This window comes from Pseudonaja textilis, chromosome 2 (assembly GCF_049901715.1).
Source record: "Pseudonaja textilis isolate UNSWEBS1 chromosome 2, rPseTex1.2, whole genome shotgun sequence".
In the NCBI taxonomy this organism is placed as follows: Eukaryota; Metazoa; Chordata; class Lepidosauria; order Squamata; family Elapidae; genus Pseudonaja; species Pseudonaja textilis.
The window spans coordinates 95,590,951-95,612,810 of record NC_141991.1 but is presented as its reverse complement, the minus strand read 5'-3'; the positions used below and the strand labels follow the sequence as shown (position 1 = coordinate 95,612,810).

At 35.2% G+C, this 21,860-nt stretch overlaps 1 protein-coding gene across 4 annotated transcripts in view; it reads right to left on the bottom strand.

Moving 5' to 3' along the window:
• The window catches only part of GABRB2 (gamma-aminobutyric acid type A receptor subunit beta2), a 151,957-nt gene that overhangs the window by 94,050 nt on the left and 36,047 nt on the right, over window positions 1–21,860 (bottom strand). For all 4 annotated transcript variants that reach the window (XM_087924578.1, XM_087924577.1, XM_026696328.2 and 1 more), the window contains one exon: window positions 7,854–8,074. In XM_087924578.1, the coding sequence (XP_087780704.1) occupies window positions 7,854–8,074 (221 nt within the window). The remainder of the gene's footprint in view (window positions 1–7,853; window positions 8,075–21,860) is intronic.

Below are 21,860 nucleotides of genomic sequence, written 5' to 3'. Positions count from 1 at the left end.
AATGTGTTAAAGAGGTTGGCTTTAATGGTGTCGTCATTGCAGTCTTTCATTAGGTTCTATCAGGGGTGGGATGGACCTTGAGTCTTTTAGTTTGTTGTTTACAAAATTGTAAAAACTGCAGGTGGAATTGGTGCATAGAAGGTTTTCCTCTTGTTTAATGTGATAATTGGTGCATTCAGTCTTTATCTGGTGGCATAAATTTTTGTATCGGCTTTTGAAATTGGCAATGTGACCAGATTTGTTTTTCCACCAGAGTGATCTCTTTTTGGATTGAAGTTTCCTTATTGTTATGGATAATCTGTTTTTTGTTTTGTTTTGGGAGTTGTTGTTGGTACATATAGTTTGATGACTCTTTTGACTTCAAGTAAAAATATGTTGTAACAGTCTTCAACAGAATTGCATTCAGTGAATAGAGATTGCCAATCAAGGGATGAGAGATCATTGTCTATAAGATCATAGTTGCCTTTTTTGAAGTTATAATTGGGGATTACATCATTGGGATGATTTTTGTGTGGGCGTATGTTGAGACAAAAGTCAATCATATTGTGGTCATTGCTGGAAAAGGGTTCTTTAGTTTGTATTCAATAAATTAAATTCAAACTATTGCAGAAGGTGAGATTGAGGCAGTTGTTTAGTCTAGTGTTGTTGGTTACTGGTTGTGCCAGTCCCAGATTTGTAACAGCTTTGTAGAAGGTTGCGTGTATGTGTTCAGTTGTGCATTCATTTAGGTTCCAGTCAATATGAGGTAGATTGAAGTCACCAAGAAAGATAAAAGTATGTGGGCAGGATGTTGCCCATATTAATAGTGAATTTAGCTTGTTTACATGTTCGATGTCATAATCAGGTGCTTTGTAACAGTAAGAATCGAAATGTGATATTTAAGGATAGTTCACAGATGATGGTCTCAGGAAGAGCAAGCTCCTGGGTAACTTGGATGTTTTTTAGATGTAAGGACTTTTTATAGAAGATAGCAACACCACCTCCTCTACGGATTTCATGATCTGATCGGTAAACATGATAATCTCTTACTGTGGTAATGGAGAGATGCGTTGAGTCATGTTTCGCAGACAAATATGATGTTGAATTTAGCCATGTTTAGTAAGAGGAGAAATTCAGGTATTTTATTCACAAGACTTCTTGCATTGAGTAGCTTGCATTTAAGGCCAGCAGTAGTTGGAATTGAGGTAGTTAGGGGCATGCATGCTTAGCCTTGGGTGATGGTGGATTGGTTGAGGTAGGGTTGTGGTTGAAGGTTAACGCTGAGTTGCAGGTTCTGTGACTTACTTTTGACACAGTCGGCATGTCAATGTACAGGTCCTTCTCTCCATTGTCTAGACTTTTTTGAGTTCAGTGCGGAGTACACGGGAGCGGGCACGTTGCTGTATGGTTAGGTCAGGGCGAAAAAGGAGGTTCTTATGGTTGGTGTTGCTTATGGCAAGTGAATTTATAGTATAAATGACTTTACATTTGCTTGATTCATTTTTGCAAATGACCCTGTAGAAGCGTGGGGCCACAGAGCCATCTCTGTTTTTGAGCTCTCGGCCAATGCAGGAAATGTCAAGTATTTCATCGGGGAGATGGTTGATGCTTGATAATCACTGATGATGCTTCAGACAGTTGTGATGTCATCATTGTCATTGATATCCTCTAGACCAAATAAGATGACATTTGGACATTTCCGTTCACGCTCAACAGCTTCTCTGATGAGGATTGGGATATCATTATTTGTCTGATTTATGTTTTTTGGGGATTGGGTTGTGGATTGGGTTGTGGTTGTTGGGTAGAGATGTGGTTTGTAGCTATTGGATGTTCAGGTTTTTGCGTTGTGTCTTTTTTTTTCGAGGTTGGATAATGTTTCTTTTAAGGCATCCAGAGATGCTACTATGGTGTCAAGGGATGTTATTCATGTTTCTATGGTATCAACTCTTTCAAAAAGATCCAGTTTGGGTCTGCATGATTTGCAGAGATATGGAAACTCATTGGATGATTCTAAGTATTGAATCATTTGCTCGGGTAATCCCAAGCAGTCATGATGAGTGTATTTGTTACACAGAGAACATTTGATGGAGTTTTCATTATCCTTTAGAGTTTTGTAGCATTTAAGGCATGTGCAGGAGTCTTGTGGTTCATTGGTGGGGATTACTTTCTCTTTAGGTTGTGGTTTGGCATTGGATTTTTTTCTTGGCATGGTAGGTTTGTTAAGATGGTACGTTGATTCAATTAATTAATGGAACAATTCTGGGTAATCAATATAGCCACTATCACACCAATCAATCAATTGCAATAATCTCTCTAGTCAAATAATTTTGCTAAGCAACAATCAGCCTAATCAATTAATTACACTAATCGCTAATAAATTAATTACACTGATCATTAATGACACTGTTCAATTAAATTCACTAAATCACTAATTTTACTAATCAATTAAATTACATGAATCTTGATCTTTTAAACTAATCAGTAATCACACTATTTGCACTAAATACTCTAATCACACTAATCAATTAAAATGATAAATCAATTAAACCATTAATGAAATATTTTATAGAAATTGATTATCTAATCATTGATATAGGTAATGAGGTAGAAAAGTTGTAAGTTTTGAGGTAATGAATTAATCAGTATTTGATTAAAGTAATGAGGTAGTATTGAGAGACTTTAAGGAAAGGGTTAATTGTTTTACTAGCAGCTTTTATTTATTGGATGGGGGGAATTTATTGCTCTGATTGCTGCTGCTATTACTCTGTAAGCCATAGGCTGTAACAAGATGTTCAAAGCACGCTGGATTTTTGAAAGAGAGCAAAACTCGCTCAATATGTCTCTGAATAAGATTGTTTTCCAAAAGTTCTTCAAGTTGAGTAGTAGTAAAAATACAGTCCAGAAATTTGGGTTAACCAATCCAATCTGTCCTTTACTTTTAAAGTTACTTCTAGTTGCAATATCTTTTTTTTCTTTTTTAACTAAATATGACAGTCACTCCAGATCGTTAATTGCAGCTATTTTCCTCCTTTGAGTCCCACTTTCCAAGGAAAATTCCACTGCAGAAATTGGAGTGATTCTCCCCAAGACTAAGTATGTTGTTACAAGATCTTTCCTTTCTTTTTCACTTCTGTCTCAGCTGCCTTCCTGGCTTCGATTCAGCCATGCTGGCAGTTCTCTTTTTAGTTCAGATGGAGGGGTTTTCTTCGGGTCAGTCAAGGAGACTCTTCTCTCCTCGCGACCACCAAAGCATTCCTCTGCCGTCCAGGGTGACTTTTGGCTCCTAAGAGCCTCAGGGCTTTCTCCTCCCTGCTTGTTTCTCCCTGCCAGCTGTCCGATGTGGCTCCGGGGAAACTGTGTGGGGGATATTAATGGAAACACGTTGTCTAGTGTGGAAGATACTTCTATCAGCTGTGTGAGGGATTTAAATGAAGGTACGTTGTTTGCACTCAGATGGCTCCAAGTGATCCAGTTCAAGAGCTCCACTAGTGTGGTTAATAGGGCTCGATGGAAAGAGCTTCACTTCTCTGGGGAAGGAGAGGAGGGCTCCGGATCAACTAGCAGGAGCTCTGCCAGCATTATTAGGGCCCCATGGCTTCAGAATCCAGCGTTTTTGGGCTTGTTTTTTGGGCTCTGGTTTACTCATTGTTACTGGTGCAGGCAGCAGCTTTAAAAATGATTTCTGGTGCAGGTGGTGGCTTTATAGGGAGATAGTGCTCAAGGAGTGAGAGCCTCACCTTCCTAGTTGGGTGCCACCATTTTCAAGAAGTCCTTTTATCCTGAAAGAAACTATGTTTCAGAGGGGTAAGAAACTTCATCCAATTAAAACTTCCAGAGTTGACACATACAACCGTAGCTGAAACTTTTATGGGGTGGTGGTGGTAGTATCAGCACTTCGTATTTATGGTTTTAATTTTCTATAAAGGTCAGGAAAGTGGAACCATGTTATTCAATGTCCAAAAAATAGTTTTGTGAAATGCATAATATACACATGGTTAAAATGTGATTTTTAACATGTCTATTCAAAACTGGCAATACTGACAAAAAAGAGATTTTCATCCACCTTTCTTAATACTAAAAAATCTAGCTATGTTGCTTTTCCTGGTTATCTTGGCCCGAAATGCTCATCTTTGGTAATTGTACGCTGTTTTTGGGATACACCATAACCTTTTCAATTGGCTCTATTTCAGCATCATTTGTCAACTGCACAATGTTTTATTTTTCTAGCCAAACAATTCCCATTATAAAATACTGGAACACTTGTGATTATTAAAAGCAACCAATTTCCTTTATAATGAAAAATATTGTTGAATTAGTTCCATCTTAAAATAAAGCAGATCCATTAGTTTACTCATAAATGAGGTCATGCTGCTGTTTACAAATGTTAAGAAAGAATATAATGTCTTCATTCTTATAGTTTGTAGTACTAATACGTGTGGAGGTTGTTGACTCAAATGTTAACTCACTAGTTGAATAGTATCAGACAGGCCACTTGATTTCAGTTTAAGTTACTGGGAGATGTAAAAAAATGAGGTATCTTAAATTGTTTTGAATCAGTTAAGAAAACCTCTAGATATATAACGAGATATATTTATTTGATTATTTATTGATTTGTTTGTATATCAAATTTAAATTGCTGCCCATCTCAAAATAAAGTGACTCTGAATGGCATACAATAAGATTAAAAATAATTAATACATAATAACAATTATTAAATAAAAATAAAAAACTGAGCTGAGGGAGAACTGAATATATTAATAACAGAGCCATCTCAATATCTCGCCGGTTCCTTTGATTTATTCCTTTCAAATATGAATCAGATTTCAGATTCTTTCTAAAAAAAAATCAGATTTTTTTTCTGGAAAAAAGTTGTGTTCAAACATTTATTCCCACAAAGCAAAGAAAGCCGAAAGAACATGCTACTTTCATTGCACATCCCAAGGCACTTTAACAAATAATAATCTGGTAATTAGTGCTGTTGAGGTAATTCCCCGTTAAGAGAATGAGTGCACACAGGGAGATGTAGTGAGAGTGATGCTGAATAACACACGACCAGCACACAGATACACTGAATAGTAAAATGTAGGTTTTACTTCCAGTAAACAGTTAAGCAAAGTCCAACAAGCAGTCCAAATCATACACGGTTATAGCAGTCAGCTTTCAGTCCAGGGATAATCCAAATAACAAAGTCCAGTATCATACACAGTTCAGTAACAGACTTACAGCAATCCAGGAAGAATGACGATCAGCAACAGTCAATAGGAAAAAATGCAGGAACCAAAAACAGCAAACATCAGAATATCTAGCAACAACAGAACAGAACAACCCAGGTTTCTGGCTCCATCTTATGGCTGTTTGAGGAACCACACCCAATTACAATTTTAGCATTCCCTTAAAGAGACAGTATTAAATGTCTATCCTGGTTTACTGTTGGGTGACTATCAATTCCTAACAAGTGCTATCTTTCAATATCTACAATATATTTTTATATAATGGTAAAAGAAAAAGAAAAATCTGCATGTTGTTCCTTTCCTCGTGGTTTGAATTTTGACATCTCCCTCTGGTCCTGTAAACATACTTCCCATCTGTTCATACAGCTGGAAGATTAAAATGAAGTGGACATTTGCACAGATATGTGACAGTATACAGGGCAACTGGAAGTCACTCATATATTTAGATGGAAAGTAAAGAAGAAACACACATGCCCAAATTTAATTACAGTATATTGCCATATTATTGTATTCCCATTCTTTTCCTCTTAATTGTATACCATGACCAACACCAAAACATGATTGCAAAAATATTTTATTACAAAGTTTTTAATTGATTATTCTTAAAGTAGAGTGAAAATGCCCCTGACCTTGGATAGCATTCATATTCCATATCAAAGCTCTAGCTGAATTCTGAAAAGGATTTTTAACAAAATGTTTAGGGAAGAAAAAGATATCTAAATATTAAATGCACAAAACCTTATTCCATACTTATTTTGATATAAATCATGCTGTTTTCAACAATACACACCTTTGCAATAATATTGGAATCTTGAATGTCATTGTTTTTAAATATAAAACTGATATTACAAGGAAGTGCTTTAACATTAGGCTTAGTTTGTATTGTGGGTGCCTTCAAAGTCAGTATTCAGTCCTATTCAGTCCCTGCAATTTTATTGGCAAGGCTTTTCAGAAGTGGCTTGCAAGCATATCCTACCTAAGGTTGACAGAAAGTGACTGGCCCAAGATCACCCAGTTGGTTTCATCTAATCCTAAAGCAGGACTAAAATTATAGTCTCCTGGTTTCTAGCCTGATGCCTGAACCACTATAACAAAACTGGTTGTCTAACTTAGATTAAGGAGACCATAGTAGTCACATAAATTAGCAGTCACTTTTTTGATGGCACTGCTTCTAGAGAGTTAAATCAACCTTCCACAATCTGTTGTCCTTCAGATGTGTCAGACTTCCATAATTCCTAGAGGAAATGACTTTGTGCTGCTAAAATCTAACACATCTGGACAGCAATCTGATGGGAGAAGGCTCAGAGAAGACTAAGTTTTTAATCTGCCTTGTTAATACAATATTTTTGCCTAATTAGATGGATTAGAAAATAGGGTGTTTTTTTCTTTTTTTTTCTTTTGCCCAGTTTTTATAAACCCATTGAAGTTTATGTACATGTCAAATGCTAAGACACTGCATGAAGAAAGTACTACATAAAAAAATCACAATAAGTTTTCTCTTTTCTGATGGTTCTTCCTATATGTAAAAGTTTAGTTCCCTGGTTTTACAAGTCAAAGTAGATAGGTGGATTCATGTAAGGATTTTATGTTGAGTCATTTTGTGACTCAATTATGTGTTCTGTGACAAAGACAGGTCTGATAATCCATACAATTCTTGGCTGTAAAATGTGTGTGTGTGTGTGTGTGTGTGTGTGTGTGTGTGTGTGTGTGTGTGTGTGTTTTAAAATTTAGAGACAAGATGTCTCTAGAGAAATGCTAAATACTTTCTTGGCTTTTGTATAATCTTCAATTTCACATTATCCCCAGGTGCATTTTTCATACCATATTGGGAAGTGCATATGTAGGGGACATTTGGGGACAAATGAGAAGGCAGAGGAATGAGTTAAGAAAATACTTTCTTGACACTTTATAAAAAAAAATCTCCCTATCCCAAGGATGAATATACATATTACTGTTTTGTAACAAGAAAGCATCTTTGCTGCAGAACTCTTATTCTGAAATTCACAGACATCAAACCATTCTCAATATTCTGCCACAGTATAATTCTGATACATATTTTCAGCTGTTACATATAAATTTTGGTTTGCTGCTGCTGTTTCGCAATTTTTTATTGCGTGACAAGAAACTATTTAAAATAAAAAAGAGGTATCATCTTCCGATCCATTTTTATTCCCCTTTAAACATTACTAACATACTAGCACATAGCAAGTGGCAATAATATAGGGAAAAAATAAAGATAATAAGTTCTTTTCTTTCCCCTCTCAATGGCTAAGTAAAGTTAAGCAAATAGTTAAGCACATGTCTGTAGATGTTTCTTCACGAACGTCACTTGCGTTGTTTATTATTAAGACATTTAGGTTTTTTTTTTACAAGACCTATTGTATATTAGTCTTTCTCAATCTAGTGCCCTCCTGAAGATTTGGACTGAAAATACCATAATGGCCTTCTGATTATGGGGCTTTAGTGCCAATCATTTTGAAGAGCACAAAGTTGAAGGAAGCTGGCAAACTCTACACAATCTACATAAAAGAAAAGAAAAACTAGAGAAAGAAAAGGAAAAAGATCTAGAGAAAGAAAAGGAAAGGGGAATTAGCTTTTCGATTTATATAAAGAATGCTGCCATTCATAATGTTTAATGCTGACCTGAGACCATAGAGAACTGTCCCATCTGGATGTAAACGAATCATTCTGTTCTTCACGGTGACACCATGTACAAATGACTTCTTATCATTCAGGAAGTAGGTATCAGGAACCCAAAGCTGATCTGCTACTCTATTGTCCAGTGTAAGATTTAAAGGTATTATATTATACGAAAGCCTCTTATCCCTCCATGCTTGTTGAAAGTACATGGTCAAAGTATAGTCCTGAAATATAGAAGAGAGAGGGGAAAATAGGTTGAAAATTTTACTATTTTTTATTTTGCTATTTGAAATAGCCAAACCAAACCAAAGAGTATTTCTTCAACTGACCACCATTGTCTATAAAATCAAAGTTTAAAAAATAAATAAATACTGTGTTATTCTCCAAAATAGAAAATATAAAAATATTTGGCACCAGACTCTATATGATTATATTGTCTCATATTTTTTTTAAAAAAGTTCCTTTAATTAAAAGAGAAAGCATAGGAATAATGGCTATAGAGTACCAATTATTCATAAGTATTGCTTTAAGAATCAACAGTATTTGATTAAAGTTTGGGAATGTAATTGTCTAGATATTAATAACAGTATTTTATTTTACCATATCAATCTATTCAAATATATCTAATACAAAATTGCACTTAGCTCAGTCTAGTAAACAAATTATGATTGTACAGAATGTCTCTATAAAGAATGTTTTCAGACTTCCAAAAGAAACAAAGATTTCTTGTCAAAGTATTCAAAAAGATACATTGCATAAATAGAGATTATGTGAATTACAGTTTAACACATCTAAAAAGCACCACATTAGGAAAGGCTTAATTAGACAAAAAGAGCAGCTCTTTGTGACATTCCCTGAAGTCTGGAGATGCAGTTATCTTTGTAAAATAAGTCTCTTCTTCTGGGAACATACATTCAGCCCACTAAGGATGCTGGGAAGAGTAAGACACAGTATCTTATGATTAGTCCTCTAGACATCAGTATCTCCAGGTGAGGCCTGTACCACATTAGTTCAATACTGATATATACTACTTTATCTCTCAGTATTTCATGATTCTCAGTTGAATATACTCACCTGAACCAGTTAAAATATTATGTCTTAATATAGACGAAAGGCTTAATCAACCAACTGATTTGAATCATTTGCCTAGATAGTTTGTAATCCACAGGATTGGAATCCCCAAATAATCTGAGGCATATTTCAGGCAACATAGATGGCAATTTTGTTAAGGCCTTGTTTCAGTATGGCATTGAAAAGAGCCACTAGCACTATTGCTCCTGACTGCCCTCCATGGCTATGGGAAACCTAAAATGTTGTCTGGCTTTATGAGCAGCACCAGACAATGAAGAGAAGTGGCAACTCCCTGGAGTGAACCCAAATAAATTTGCAGAAAAATACCCAAGCACAAAAGACGACATAATTATGTCTGTCTAATAGTAAGGATGGGGCCAAAGAGGGTTTATTTCTCCACCACTATTGCATTTTACCCTAATAGACCTTTCGCAGATGTTGGGCAAAGAGCTCAAAGCTATCCCAGAAAAATCTCAGCTGATTACTCAGCAAACTACTATAATAAATTTGCCAAGAACACTAAAAGAGTGTTGTTTGCATCCACTTCAAATTAGACATCACAGTTATGCTGAGTGTATGGGAGCACCTTGTTCATATGTAATGGAAACAATTTGGAGAGGCTGACAAAATTGGCAACATTTTTAAATTTGTCATCTGGTATAGATCTTCAGTGAAGATAATCAAGGTTGTTTCACATAAGAGGCATGGCAGATTTATACCCACTGGCCTCTCTTGAAGAGATCCTTAATGAACAGTGTGATTTAAGATAATTACTACTATTTGCAAATTTGTCTTTATTAGGAACAGTAATAGAGAGGATTCTACCCATCCAAATGTATGTGGGAAATCTGGATTATCTAGACGAATTTGGGTTTGCTTCTGGTTTTCATATGGTAGTAAAATGATCTTAATTGCTCTGACTGAGAGAGCCAATTTGGCACGGTGGCTTAAGTCACTCTTTCTTAGATTTAGGAAGAAGGTAAGACAAATCTTTGCTGAAAATAGCAATAGCACCTAAACTTATATACCGCTTTATAGTGCTTTACAGCCCTCTCTTAGTGGTTTACAGAATCAACATATTGCTCGCAACAATTTGGGTCCTCATTTTACCCATGTCAGAAGGATGGAAGACTGAGTCAACATTGAACCTGGTGAGATTTGAACTGCCAAATTGCAGCCAGCCAGCAATCAGCAGAAGTAGCCTGCAGTACTGCACTCTAACTACTGTGCCACCGTGGTTCAAAATGCTGCCACAAAATATTCAGAGACTTGTCCAGGTAGTCACTAGGAATCAATACTGACTTGAAGGCACAAATGAAGCAAACCAAAGTAAAACCATGATTGAGACTCTTTACCAGATGACAGAGATGGAGAACATTACTGTGTTCATCCTGTTAGAATTCTTAAAAAATGTAGCTAGAACAACTCGGTTGGGAATTGACTACAAGTGTTCTATAACTATTATATTTCTTTTTTCAAGATTATTATTCAAGACTGACAGTGGAATATTCCATTTAGTCTATGATACCTGAATTGTGAATCCAACAGGATTTTATTCTTTCTGTACAACTTTTTAATATTTACATAAAATGTAGACACAACTAGATTATTCAATCTCATGCTGGCATGTTAAACAGAAGGTTTAGAAATTGTAAATAACCAAGAAATTTACTGTAATGTTTATAGTGTTGGGAATGTTTTAATTGCCCCCAAAGATAATATTTATATATGATTTTTATGTTTTAATTGTATACACCCAGAGTCAATTTCTGAGTGATATAGGTAGTTTCTAAATTTGATAAATAAATAAATATAGCAATTTTGAAATTAAAAAAATGTATTCTCTTATATTTTTAAAGGAATTGTTAATTAATTTGTTCACTTTTCAAAAACTTGTTCTGCCTTATATTGTTAAAAAGTATAATAACGCAGTAACTATTTCTTTACAAGTATCATCAAAGATGAGAGGCACAGTATGTATTATACCAACTGACAAAAAAAGAGTCCATGCGTACAGTGTATTCCTAAAAACATTATTTGTCTAAAAAGTAATGCCTGCTAGGTTAGGTTTCACATATTGCTGATTATATTGTAGACAATATTATTCTAAAATCTTATCTATCAATCGATGACCAAAGTGTAATTTCAATGAGGAAAAATTCCATCCTAATTTAATTATAGAATTCAGCAAAAAAATATTATGAATTATTTCCATCTATGTAACTTCCCTTTGCTCATTGTTCAGAGAATGTTAGCTAATAAGTGGGTAAAATATTACAAGAATATATGTAAACAGTATTTTCTGCACCTACTGAGATTTCTGGTAGATAAATAACTTTTTTTAATGAGAATTGGTAGCATTGTGCAAAGTGTTCTGAATTTATAAAAGCTATTGGTATTCTGCCCTTGAAATAAAGCTTAACAGATAACAGATAATCAAAGTTGGAAGGGACCTTGTAGGTCATCTAGTCCAACCCGCTGCCCAAGCGGGAGACCCTACACCATTTCTGACAAATGGCAGTACAATCTCTTCTTGAAAGTCTCAAGTGATTGCGCTCCCACAATTTCCGAGGGCAAGCTGTTCCATTGGTTGATTGTTCTTCAGAAAATTTATCCTTATTTCCAAGTTAAATCTCTCCTTGTTCAGTTTCCATCTATTATTCCTTGTCTGGCCTAAAGGCGCTTTAGAAAATAGCTTGACCCCTTCCTCTCTGTGGCAGCCCATCAAATATTGGAAGACTGCTCTCATGTCTCCCCTGGTCCTTCTCTTTACTAGACTAGCCAAGCCCAGTTCCTGTAACTGTTCTTCATAGGTTTTAGCCTCCAGTCCCCTAATTATCCTGGTTGCTCTTCTCTGTACTTTTTCTAGAGTCTCAACATCTTTTTTATAATGTGTTGACCAAAACTGGATGCAGTACTCTAGGTGTGGTCTTACTAAGGCTTTATAGAGTGGTATTAGTACCTCACTTGATCTCGATCGTATCCCTCTTTTAATACAATTTAGGATTGCATTAGCTTTTTTGGCTGCTGCTGCACACTGCTGGCTCATATTTAGTTGGTTGTCCACTAAGACTCCAAAATCCCTCTTACAGTTACTGCTATTGAGCCTGGTTTCACCCAGTCTATATGTGTACTTTTGGTTTTTCTTGCCTAAGTGTAGGACTTTACTTTTCTCTACATTGAATTTCATTTTTTTAGATATGGCCCAGTGTTCTAGTCTGGATATTGAGCCTGTCTTCTTGGGTGTTAGCTATTCCTGCCAGCTTAGTATCATCTCCAAATTTGGTAAGTTCCCCTTCTATTTCATCATCTAAGTCGTTAACAAAGATATTGAAGAACACTGGGCCTAAGACAGAACCCCACTGCTTCCTTCCTTCCATGTAGACTTAGTCCATTAAGGACTACTCATTGAGTACGGTTTGTCAGCCAGTTGCGAGTCCAACTAGTGGTGATGCTATCTATTCCACTTTTTTCTAGCTTACCAAGAAGTAGGTTGTGGTCTACTTTGTCAAATGCCTTGCTGAAATCTAAATATATTATATCCACAGTATTTTGCTGGTCTACTAATTTAGTCACTATGTTGAAGAATGAAATAAGATTGGTTTGGCATGATCTGTTTTTAACAAACCTGGGCTGCTAGTTATTACTTTACTTGTTCAAAGTTCCAGACATAAAAAATAAACTTGAAATTGGTCATTCAACCGTTCCATACTTGAAATGGAGCCTTTATGTTCAAGAGTTTGTTTTGAAGCTGGAATTATGTACTTTGACCCATTTTGAGTTTTGTTCTGATGCAAAACAGAAAACATCCAATTGGAACTATTCTGGCATAACATTTCAGAATCAGACCAGGAAAGGATCATGGAGGTCTTCTAGTCTAGCCCCCTGCTCAAGCAGGAGACCCTAAATCATTTCAGACAAGTGACTGTCCAGTCTCTTTTTAAAAACCTTCAGTGATGAAACACCCACAACTTCTGAAGGCAAGCTATTCCTCTGGTTAATTGTCCTCACTGTTAGGATGTTTCTCTTTAATTCCAAGTTGCTTCTCTCCTTAATTTGTTTCCATGCATCGTTTCTTGTCAGGCCTTCTGGTGCTTTGGAAAATAAATCGACCACTCCTCTTTGTGGCATCCTCTCAAATACTGGATTAGTGCTATAATGTTCTCCCCCCGCCCCCAGTCCTTCTTTTCTCTAGACTAGCCAAACCCAAATCCTGCAACTGTTCTACATGTTTTAGTTTCCAGGCCTTTAATCAATTTCAAGTGGGATTCTTTTGTTCATAGCTCAAAACAAAACATTTCCCATTTTATGCATATCTTTAACAATTTCCTTTTGTCACAGCTGTTGAATGATCCAGAGAAACAGACCAATTGTTTAGCACTAGATGCAAAAATCACTATATCTAATAAAAACAGAGTCATGAAAGAGGGGGAAAACTAAGAATAACATTTTCCCTAATAAAGTGTCAAAATGTCTTCCAAAACTTAATTAAACAAAATTAATTTTCTGAAATCTAAATTTATTTTCTGAAAACTGAGTAAAGTTTGAGGACAGAATGAATGATGTAAATACCTTAATCTGAAATACATTATACATTGACTTTCAGACCAATCCTTCTGGTGAAAAAACTAATGCAATTCTAACAAATCTAAACTAAAAAAAAGGTAATGTCCCACCATTTTCCAAAGAATAATGAAGCCACTCCTTTTCCTTTTTTTCTTAAATCTAGACAAGCCAACTATTAAACTGAGCAGAAAAAAAAATACTTGACTCAATATTTTATTGCACAATTTTTGCGCTACAGAAATCCTTCTTTCCTAACAGATTATTTATAAAGTCTTTCTTTGTTTTATTTCCAGGCATCCTCTTCTACAAAGCTTCCATCTTCAAAACTTTATTCAAAAGCATGAACAGTATCTAAATAATTATTAGATATCAATCTGTAAACTAAAAACCATGCTTCGCCCGTGTTTTTTTTTCCAAAAATTTTATTGATTTTTAAAAAACAAACATAAACAAACAAAACACAAAACATGAAAACATAAAACATCTTTTTTGAAAGCAGCTTGATCCCAGGTTACATCTCTTTGTACAGACACAAATTCAAATTCATGCTCATTTTTATATACCGTTCCATATCTTATTACCATTCTACATTTTCTATATAGCTTCTCCCCTCTTTTAACTCTCTTAATTCTATTTTATTTCATCTCAATTTAAATCATTATACTTATATCCTTTGTCTGTCCTGTTTCAGCTGTCTATTATCTTTTCTCATTAAAACAAAATTTCTCCTGTAATCACTGATTGGAGTATGACGCCTTTATATCTTTCCCTAAATTTATAACACTTAATATAATACATAACTTCCATTCGGATTCTGCTTAGTACATTCTAAAGCTACACACTATATTTTAAGAAAAGAAGAAATTATAAGTATATAATATAATTAAAACAACAATCCATACCAATTCAACTCTATCGTTAAAATTAATATTCATTTAAATCTTAAACATTTTACACATTACTTTTCAAATAGGTATCATGCTTCTATGGGAACACTTATAAATTTTGCATAGTTACTTCCCACCCATTTCACTTATATTTTAAAACATTGTGTCATTAAAATCTTCCCATTCCTTCCTAATTCAATTCTCTCATTTATTTCATTTCATTTATTTTATTCAAAAAAGTTTCACTGAATTACACTGAGTATTTTATCCCATTTTTTAATGATATGTTGTTCCAATTTTCTAACATTATTTCTAATACAAGTATAACAATACAATCTTACGTACCTTTGCAGAATCTCATTTTCAGTTATATTTTTACCCATTATCTCTGAATAAGTCCTGTTTCTTTACATCTTGTTCCAAATCTTTGTAGCTTCTCTTCCCTTCCTTCCTCCCTTGCTTCTTCACTCTACCTTTTTTACCCCCTTGTCTCTCCACCTCCATTTCCCTCTTCTGTGTTCCCCTTTTCTGTTGCTTTCTGACATTATATCCCCTTTTCACCTTATTTTTCCCTTTTTTGGTTGTTTTTTTAGGTCTTAAATTCTCCATTCTCTTTCCCCCCTTTCCCCTTTCTTCCCCAGATAAAGTTACTTATTCATTAAAGATGGCTTCTTCTTTGTCCCAATCTTCTTGTTGCGCAGTTTTTTCCTGTAGTTTCTCATAGGTACAGATCGCCATTTCTAAGAAATGAAAAATGTAGCCAAAAGAGCCCTTCCCTTCTTGTTCCTTTTCTTTATATTTTTTAAATTCCATTTTCAGTTCATCCACAAGTGATGCCATTGTAAAAAATTTTTTAAAACAATGACCCAATTGTTTTTAATCATTCAAATATAATTTCCAGAAGTCCCAAAGTCACCAAACAATCCAAATACACACAAGCTGTTTCACTTAACACTTTCTTCTTTTTTCACTTTCTCTTCCTGGGGTTACTATTTAGTTACAAAATTCCAGTTAAAATGTATCTTTTAGAAGTCTTATTACGATTTAACTTTAGATTCTTTTAAATTCCAAGCAGCCTCCTCCAGCCAAATCTTGCTCTTATTCTTTTCCTCTCCCTTCCCACTTACAGCAAAAAAAAAAAAGTTTTTTAAGTATTCAGAAATCTTTATTGTCCCCTTGGCATTTAATTTTACAGTTTAATTACCTGTTGGTGCCAAAGTGGATTTTTCCGATTTCTCATTCATCTGCTGTCAACGTAAAGAAGGAGAATGAAAAAAAAAGAAAACTTTCCCTTTTCACTTTCATTCGCTGCTTCTGAATCTTCTTTGGGAGCTATGTATCTTTTATAAGATTTAAGTTCCAGATACCTCAATTGTTGCTTCTTATCCCGGTCAGCCAAAACTTTCACTTCTTAACTTCCTCCTGCAGTTTCTTTTCTGGCTGAGTGCTTCTTTGAGGCGGCCATTTTTGACTGCCGCTCTTACCGCCTTCGGGAAAGGGAATTTAGCCAGCTGAGGAGGAAAGATGCGGCTTTCCTCGACCCTGCTGGAGTCTCCCCCATCTTCATCACCTCTATGGGGTGGCTTAGCCCCAAAGCCAAACTGGCTCAGGGTGCTCCAGCGGCAAGCCCAGGCAGAAACCATGCACGATCGCAGATTCCTGCCTGCCGCCGAAGCACTGCAAACCAGAAGTTTCCCCCAATGTGCTTCTCCTGTGATTTTTAAAGCTATTATGCTAAGTCTTTAGCTATATGGTGCACAGTGCTGCAGTTACAGGTGCATCCGTGCATAGGAAGAATTTTTTCCATCTAAATTTCTGAGATTCCTAATTTGAATTCCCTTCTTTGTTAATGCTGGTTTTGTTGCTGTATTTTAGCCAAGGCTTAGTTACAAATCTGCCAGTTGAAGTTTTGCTAAAATAAATTTGAATGTTTGGTGCTGGCAGTGAATACAAATCTTTAGCCCTATTAGTTTTGACAGACAGATACCAGTCTCCTTCAAAGAAACAACTAATGAATGACTGGCTTATTGGTGACTTATCTCCGAGTATGTATCTATGTTAGACTTGGATGAAATCTGAAGAGAGCTTAAGTAGAGAAGTTTAGATCTTGAGAGACAACACCAAAGTTTCAAATCTCTGCCACAATATTTTCATACGTCCTCTTTTTAACATTCCCAAATATTTGCCTCATTTACTGGTCCCAATTCATAGGATAGCCTTCATATTGGCACATCTGGATACTGTGCTCAGCAGTATCTTCTCCTCAATGGTAAGCACAAGTGTCTTTTATCTATTTGTTCAGAATCTGAAATTGAGATACTAGTGCAAGTACTTGTCCGATCTATCATCCTTGGAGACAGATTTAATCTTCTGTCTTATTACAAACAATTTAAAGTCCTGTCATATGGCAAATCACTACTACCTACTAAACAATCAGGATCAGGTAATCTTTAGTGCTATGACCAAATTTGGCATCACAGTAATAGCAAGTAGAAGTTCTTGGACCTCAGTTTCTTTTGGTGTGTTTAGTTTGCACACTAATAGGCTTTTATTGAACCTCTGAGCTATGTTTTTACTCTCTCTGAACTTCTATGTTTTTAATCTATGATTGTTTATTTTAATAAACTTTAATCTTTCTTTGCTACCTGCTTGCACTATTTTTAATAACTATTCAGTTATGTGACTAGGTATTACAAGCAGAATATTTTGTAATATCTCTTATATATTTGATTTATATATTCCCCCTTATCATTTTTTCTTTACCACAACAACCCAGTAAGATGTGCTGAGAAAAATTGATTGATCCAAGTTACCGAATGTCTTTTATTTTTGAAACAGCATTTAATTGCTGCTATTGTTTTTACTGATTTGGGTTCATTTTTTTCTGCTATTTTATTAAAAGAAATTCCAAAGCTGGATTTTGCCTTTTGTCAGATATGCTGGATAATTCAAGCAAGTGGGATGACTGTCTTGAAAAATGGTTTATGGAAATTGAGATAAATTTAACTGGAAGGCCCCAAAAGAGTACTTTTTTTTTACTTTCTGAAATTTTAATTAAATGTTAACTTGAACTTCTGCTTCTAAATATGCCTAAGCAGGTTTCATTCCAAATGAATCTGTACAAACCACAATCTTGAACATATACTTTAAGCCATTTCATATATGTATTGTATGACTTCATGCACAGATATCACTTTTCTAGAGGAAAATTGTGCTAAAAGTGCAATACATTCATATTTCTACTATTCTGAACCAATATGTAGGTTTTCTAAGCAAGATTCTTAACAGTAAACACAATAAAATAGGATTGAATGGGGTATATGGCTTTTAAAGTTAACATGGTGGATGTTGTGTGATGCGTGGTTTACAACTAAGTTTACAACTCTGACAGGGGTGATTGAAGTCCCCTTTGTTTTCTTTTTCTTTGTTCCCATCTAGTTTTGTCATTTTGGTCATTATTATTATTATTGTTGTTGTTGTTATGGATGTTGTTGTTTCCTTGCTTCTCAATGTTTTTAACAATTTGCCAACAACCCAGATTTGTATAGAGATATAATTTATGTTCTTCTTATAAACTGGGAGTTGCTATTAATATATAGTAGCTTGTAGGCTATTCCTACCTCTGTTTCCTAGACTCTGGTACTTTTGCAATATTTTATAACACCAAATTTTAAATGTATAAAGTGTTACAATTACAAAGAAAACATGAATTTCTGAGCAAATGTGTGCACATGGCATACTGCAAATGCAACATTGTTGTCTAAGAGAGAGAAATACTGCATAAGGGAGAAAAGAAAATGGGAAATGTATAGCCTCAATTAACTCCTAATAAACTGCATGGCTAAATCAGCTTCAATCTCCTTAATATTTCCCTTAGGAAATCATCATTCTACATTACAACTCACTAGATTATGTTGCAAGGTTTTTATGTAGCTCTTTTCTCTCTTTAAACATTCTCTATTCTGAGATAATACGCACACTCTATACACACTATAGTAGAAATACGACTTTTAAAAGTTGCCAATATTTCAAAGGAACATCTGAGTTGGAAATACTAAACATTCCTATCACATAATTTGCAACTTTTCCTAATGAAACTTCTGCATAAACAACTTACAGAACTTTAAAAAAATTAAACACTGTTGAGATTATTATTTAACTTTTGTTCTAGATTGTCTCTCCGTTACTTGTGTGATGGAACACCTTCTAATTCTTAATAATTCACTGACAAAACAAGGGCAATTAGGTAACTTGGTGAGAAGTCTCTGATGATATTGTAGTAACTGAGTGATACTACTTATTCAAAAGCAACACAAATAATAAAAAGGAGGTAATTATATTGTATATAATAGGATAACATATAAAGCACATGAAAGGAAGGAGACCATCAAGGAGGAATACAAAGAGCCAGCCTGGAATTGCAAAGAAGGTGCCAAAAAGCCTAAAGAGAACTTTGAAATAAAAGGAAAATAATTGGTATACCAGCTGTTCAGTGAAATGGTATAACGCTAAACAAGAAAAAACAGAGCAATTCAAATCCAGTTTTGATAAGTCTTCTAAGATAAATATGTCTAGTTTAATGAAAAAAAGTACTAGGGGTGATATGATAGCAGTTTCCCAATATACAAGGGGTTGGCACAAAGAAGAGGGAATCAACCTTTCTCCAAAGCACCTGCAGGTAGGGCAAGAAGAAATGGATGGAAACTAATCAAGAAGAGCACTTGGAACTAAAGAGAAATTTCCTGTCAGTTAGAACAATTAATCAGTGAAATAACTTGCCTCCAAAAGTTGTGAGTGCTCCAACACGGGAGGTTTTTAAGAAGAGATTGGACAACCATTTATCTGAAATGGTATAGAACTGTGATGGTGAACCTATGCCACACATTCTGGAAAGGGCACACAGAGCCATCTCTCTATAGACCAACTGTCACCCGTGCTCTTCCGGGTTCTGGCATGTGCTGGCCAGCTGGTCTTTGCATGAGCATGCACACCAGCAAGGTGGTTTTTGCACACACGGAAGTGCCAGAAAAGAAAAGAGCACGCACATGCGGCATTGCCAATCTGGTCTTCCAGGTTCTAACACACATGCATATGCAAAGAGCAGCAGACCAGCATGCGTATGCATGTTAGAAACTGGCCAACCACCTGGTCTTCTGGTTTCTAATGCGCATGCACACATGAAGTCCAACTGGCTGGCACACATGTGGGTGCGAAGACCAAGTGGCCAGTACACATGTGCATGCTGGGAGCTCTTCCAATTTCTAGCACACACGCGGATTTCGGCACTCAGTGTCTTTTTGGTGTGCGCCCTCTCCCATTTTGGTACTTGGTGCTGAAAAGGTTAACCACCACTCGTATAGAATCTCCTACTTGAACACCTCCAAGGTCTCTTCCAAATGTTATTCTGTTATTCTCCAACAGAAATGTATCTAAATAAATAATTGTGAACAGCACATTTGAAGCTTGGAATTGATAGTAATATCATCAAAGAAAATTAATTAATTAATTAATTATGATCCACGGTGGTGCAGTGATTAGAACGCAGTATTTCAGGCTACTTCTATTGACTATCGGCTGCCTGTAATTTGGCAGTTCAGATCTCACCAGGCTCAAAGTTGACTCAGCCTTCCATTCTTCTGAGGTGGTAAAATGAAGACCCTAATTGTTGAGGGCAATATGCTGACTCTGTAAACAGCTTAGAGAGGGCTGTAAAGCACTGTAAAGCAGTACATAAGTCTAAGTGCTATTGCTATTTATTTATTCTTAGTCCAAATCTACACGATGAGGTCAACTCCATCTGACATCAATGGAATTTCCATCTGGCTGTACTTCTATCTGTTGTTTGGAGAAAGACTCAAGTGCCACACAATTGTAGGCAGACAAATATTATATCATATTGTCAAAAAAGTGGAAATTGCAGAAAAGCAGAGGCCATTTAACCTGACATCAATATTTGGGAAGTTTCTAGAGCAGATAAGAGCATTTTGAAACTATGCAAAAATGGACAGAAATCTGTAAAGGTTAGTTAATAAGTTACCTATTTTCCTCAGAAAAGAAAAATATGATATACTTGCATAGTGAAGTGGCATAAAGGGGAATATTTTGAAACCATAAATGCAAATTTTACACATAAAAACTATTGTCATATTCTAATATATCCAAAAGGCCATTAAACCCTGAAATCTACCATACAGTACTTATCTTTATTCAGTTTTAACTGCAGGAAAGATGAAAGTATACAAGGGGTGGGGGCAAATAAGGAAAATACATCAATTTATTACTGAAGAGAACTGCAAAACCAGAAAACAATGTGTTCCTTAAAGATGTAGAACAAAGACGTGTAAACATTCAATTGCATTTAAAAATTATTACATGGAAAAAACCAGATAAACATGATTACGTGTTTTAAAAAAGTAATAGTTCCTGGTAGTTCTTAAATAAATAAGGTTCTATTTAAATTGAATTTTTTAAAACCTACATTGTAAAGGTAAATTATTAGGTTTTCTTTTAGAAAAAGTAAATCCAGTTGAATGAAGAGTCTTTGGCTTGACATTGATAGAAGTGAAATTATCTCAATACCGAAGCTGATATAAACTGAATATGAGTCAGTATGAAAATAACAATGTCAAATGAACAAATGTATTTACTCTATTCTGTGGTGCTAAGACCTTACCTTAAATTCATTATCCAGTTTGGGGGCATGATACTCCTTATTTCAATTAACTGAAGTGCCCCTTTCAGAGAAAGACAGGCAAAAAATATTATAAAGAAACTTTCTATGGGGAAAATCTATGTGGATATATTTCAGTTTAAGAAATCCAAGCTAAATTAGAGTTCCTCCCTGCAGACAGTAGAACTGAATGCATGATACTTGAAAAAAGCCGATGTCATCGGAACAATCTTATAAAAGACACAACTTAATTACATGGTGAACATTCTGAATAAGATTTAATTGTACACAGTAAAAGTTGAATGTGGATAAACTGCAGTTTTCAGGCATCCCAACAGTTATCCCACAAATGATAAAATAACATCTTTACTGTGTTCCACAATGCAAGACATAGTGGGTATAGGTATTAAGTTAGAGCAAGATATTCTGATTGGATGTCTAGAAAAAAAGAGTAGTTCAAAAACAAAATTCAGACAGAATATATGTTCCCCATCTCTCAAGCTGTTCAAGAAAATGTTGAATGGCCACCTGTGACAAAATTCAGATTGCTGGCACAAGTAGGGGACTGGATCCTGTAGCCTTAATAACCCTTCCAACTTTATGATTGTCAGATAGAATGGATTTCCTTTATCAATTCCTGGACATCAGCCTTTTCTTCAGAAAATAAATTCCAATTTATTACTCTCCTATGAAATAAGAGGGGTATTAATTAATTAGTTGATTCAATCTGATTTACATGAATCAACCATTCTTGTTTTAACTTGATAGTGCTGGATCACTACCAGCAGCCACTTGAGGTATTTTTAGGGTTTTTAT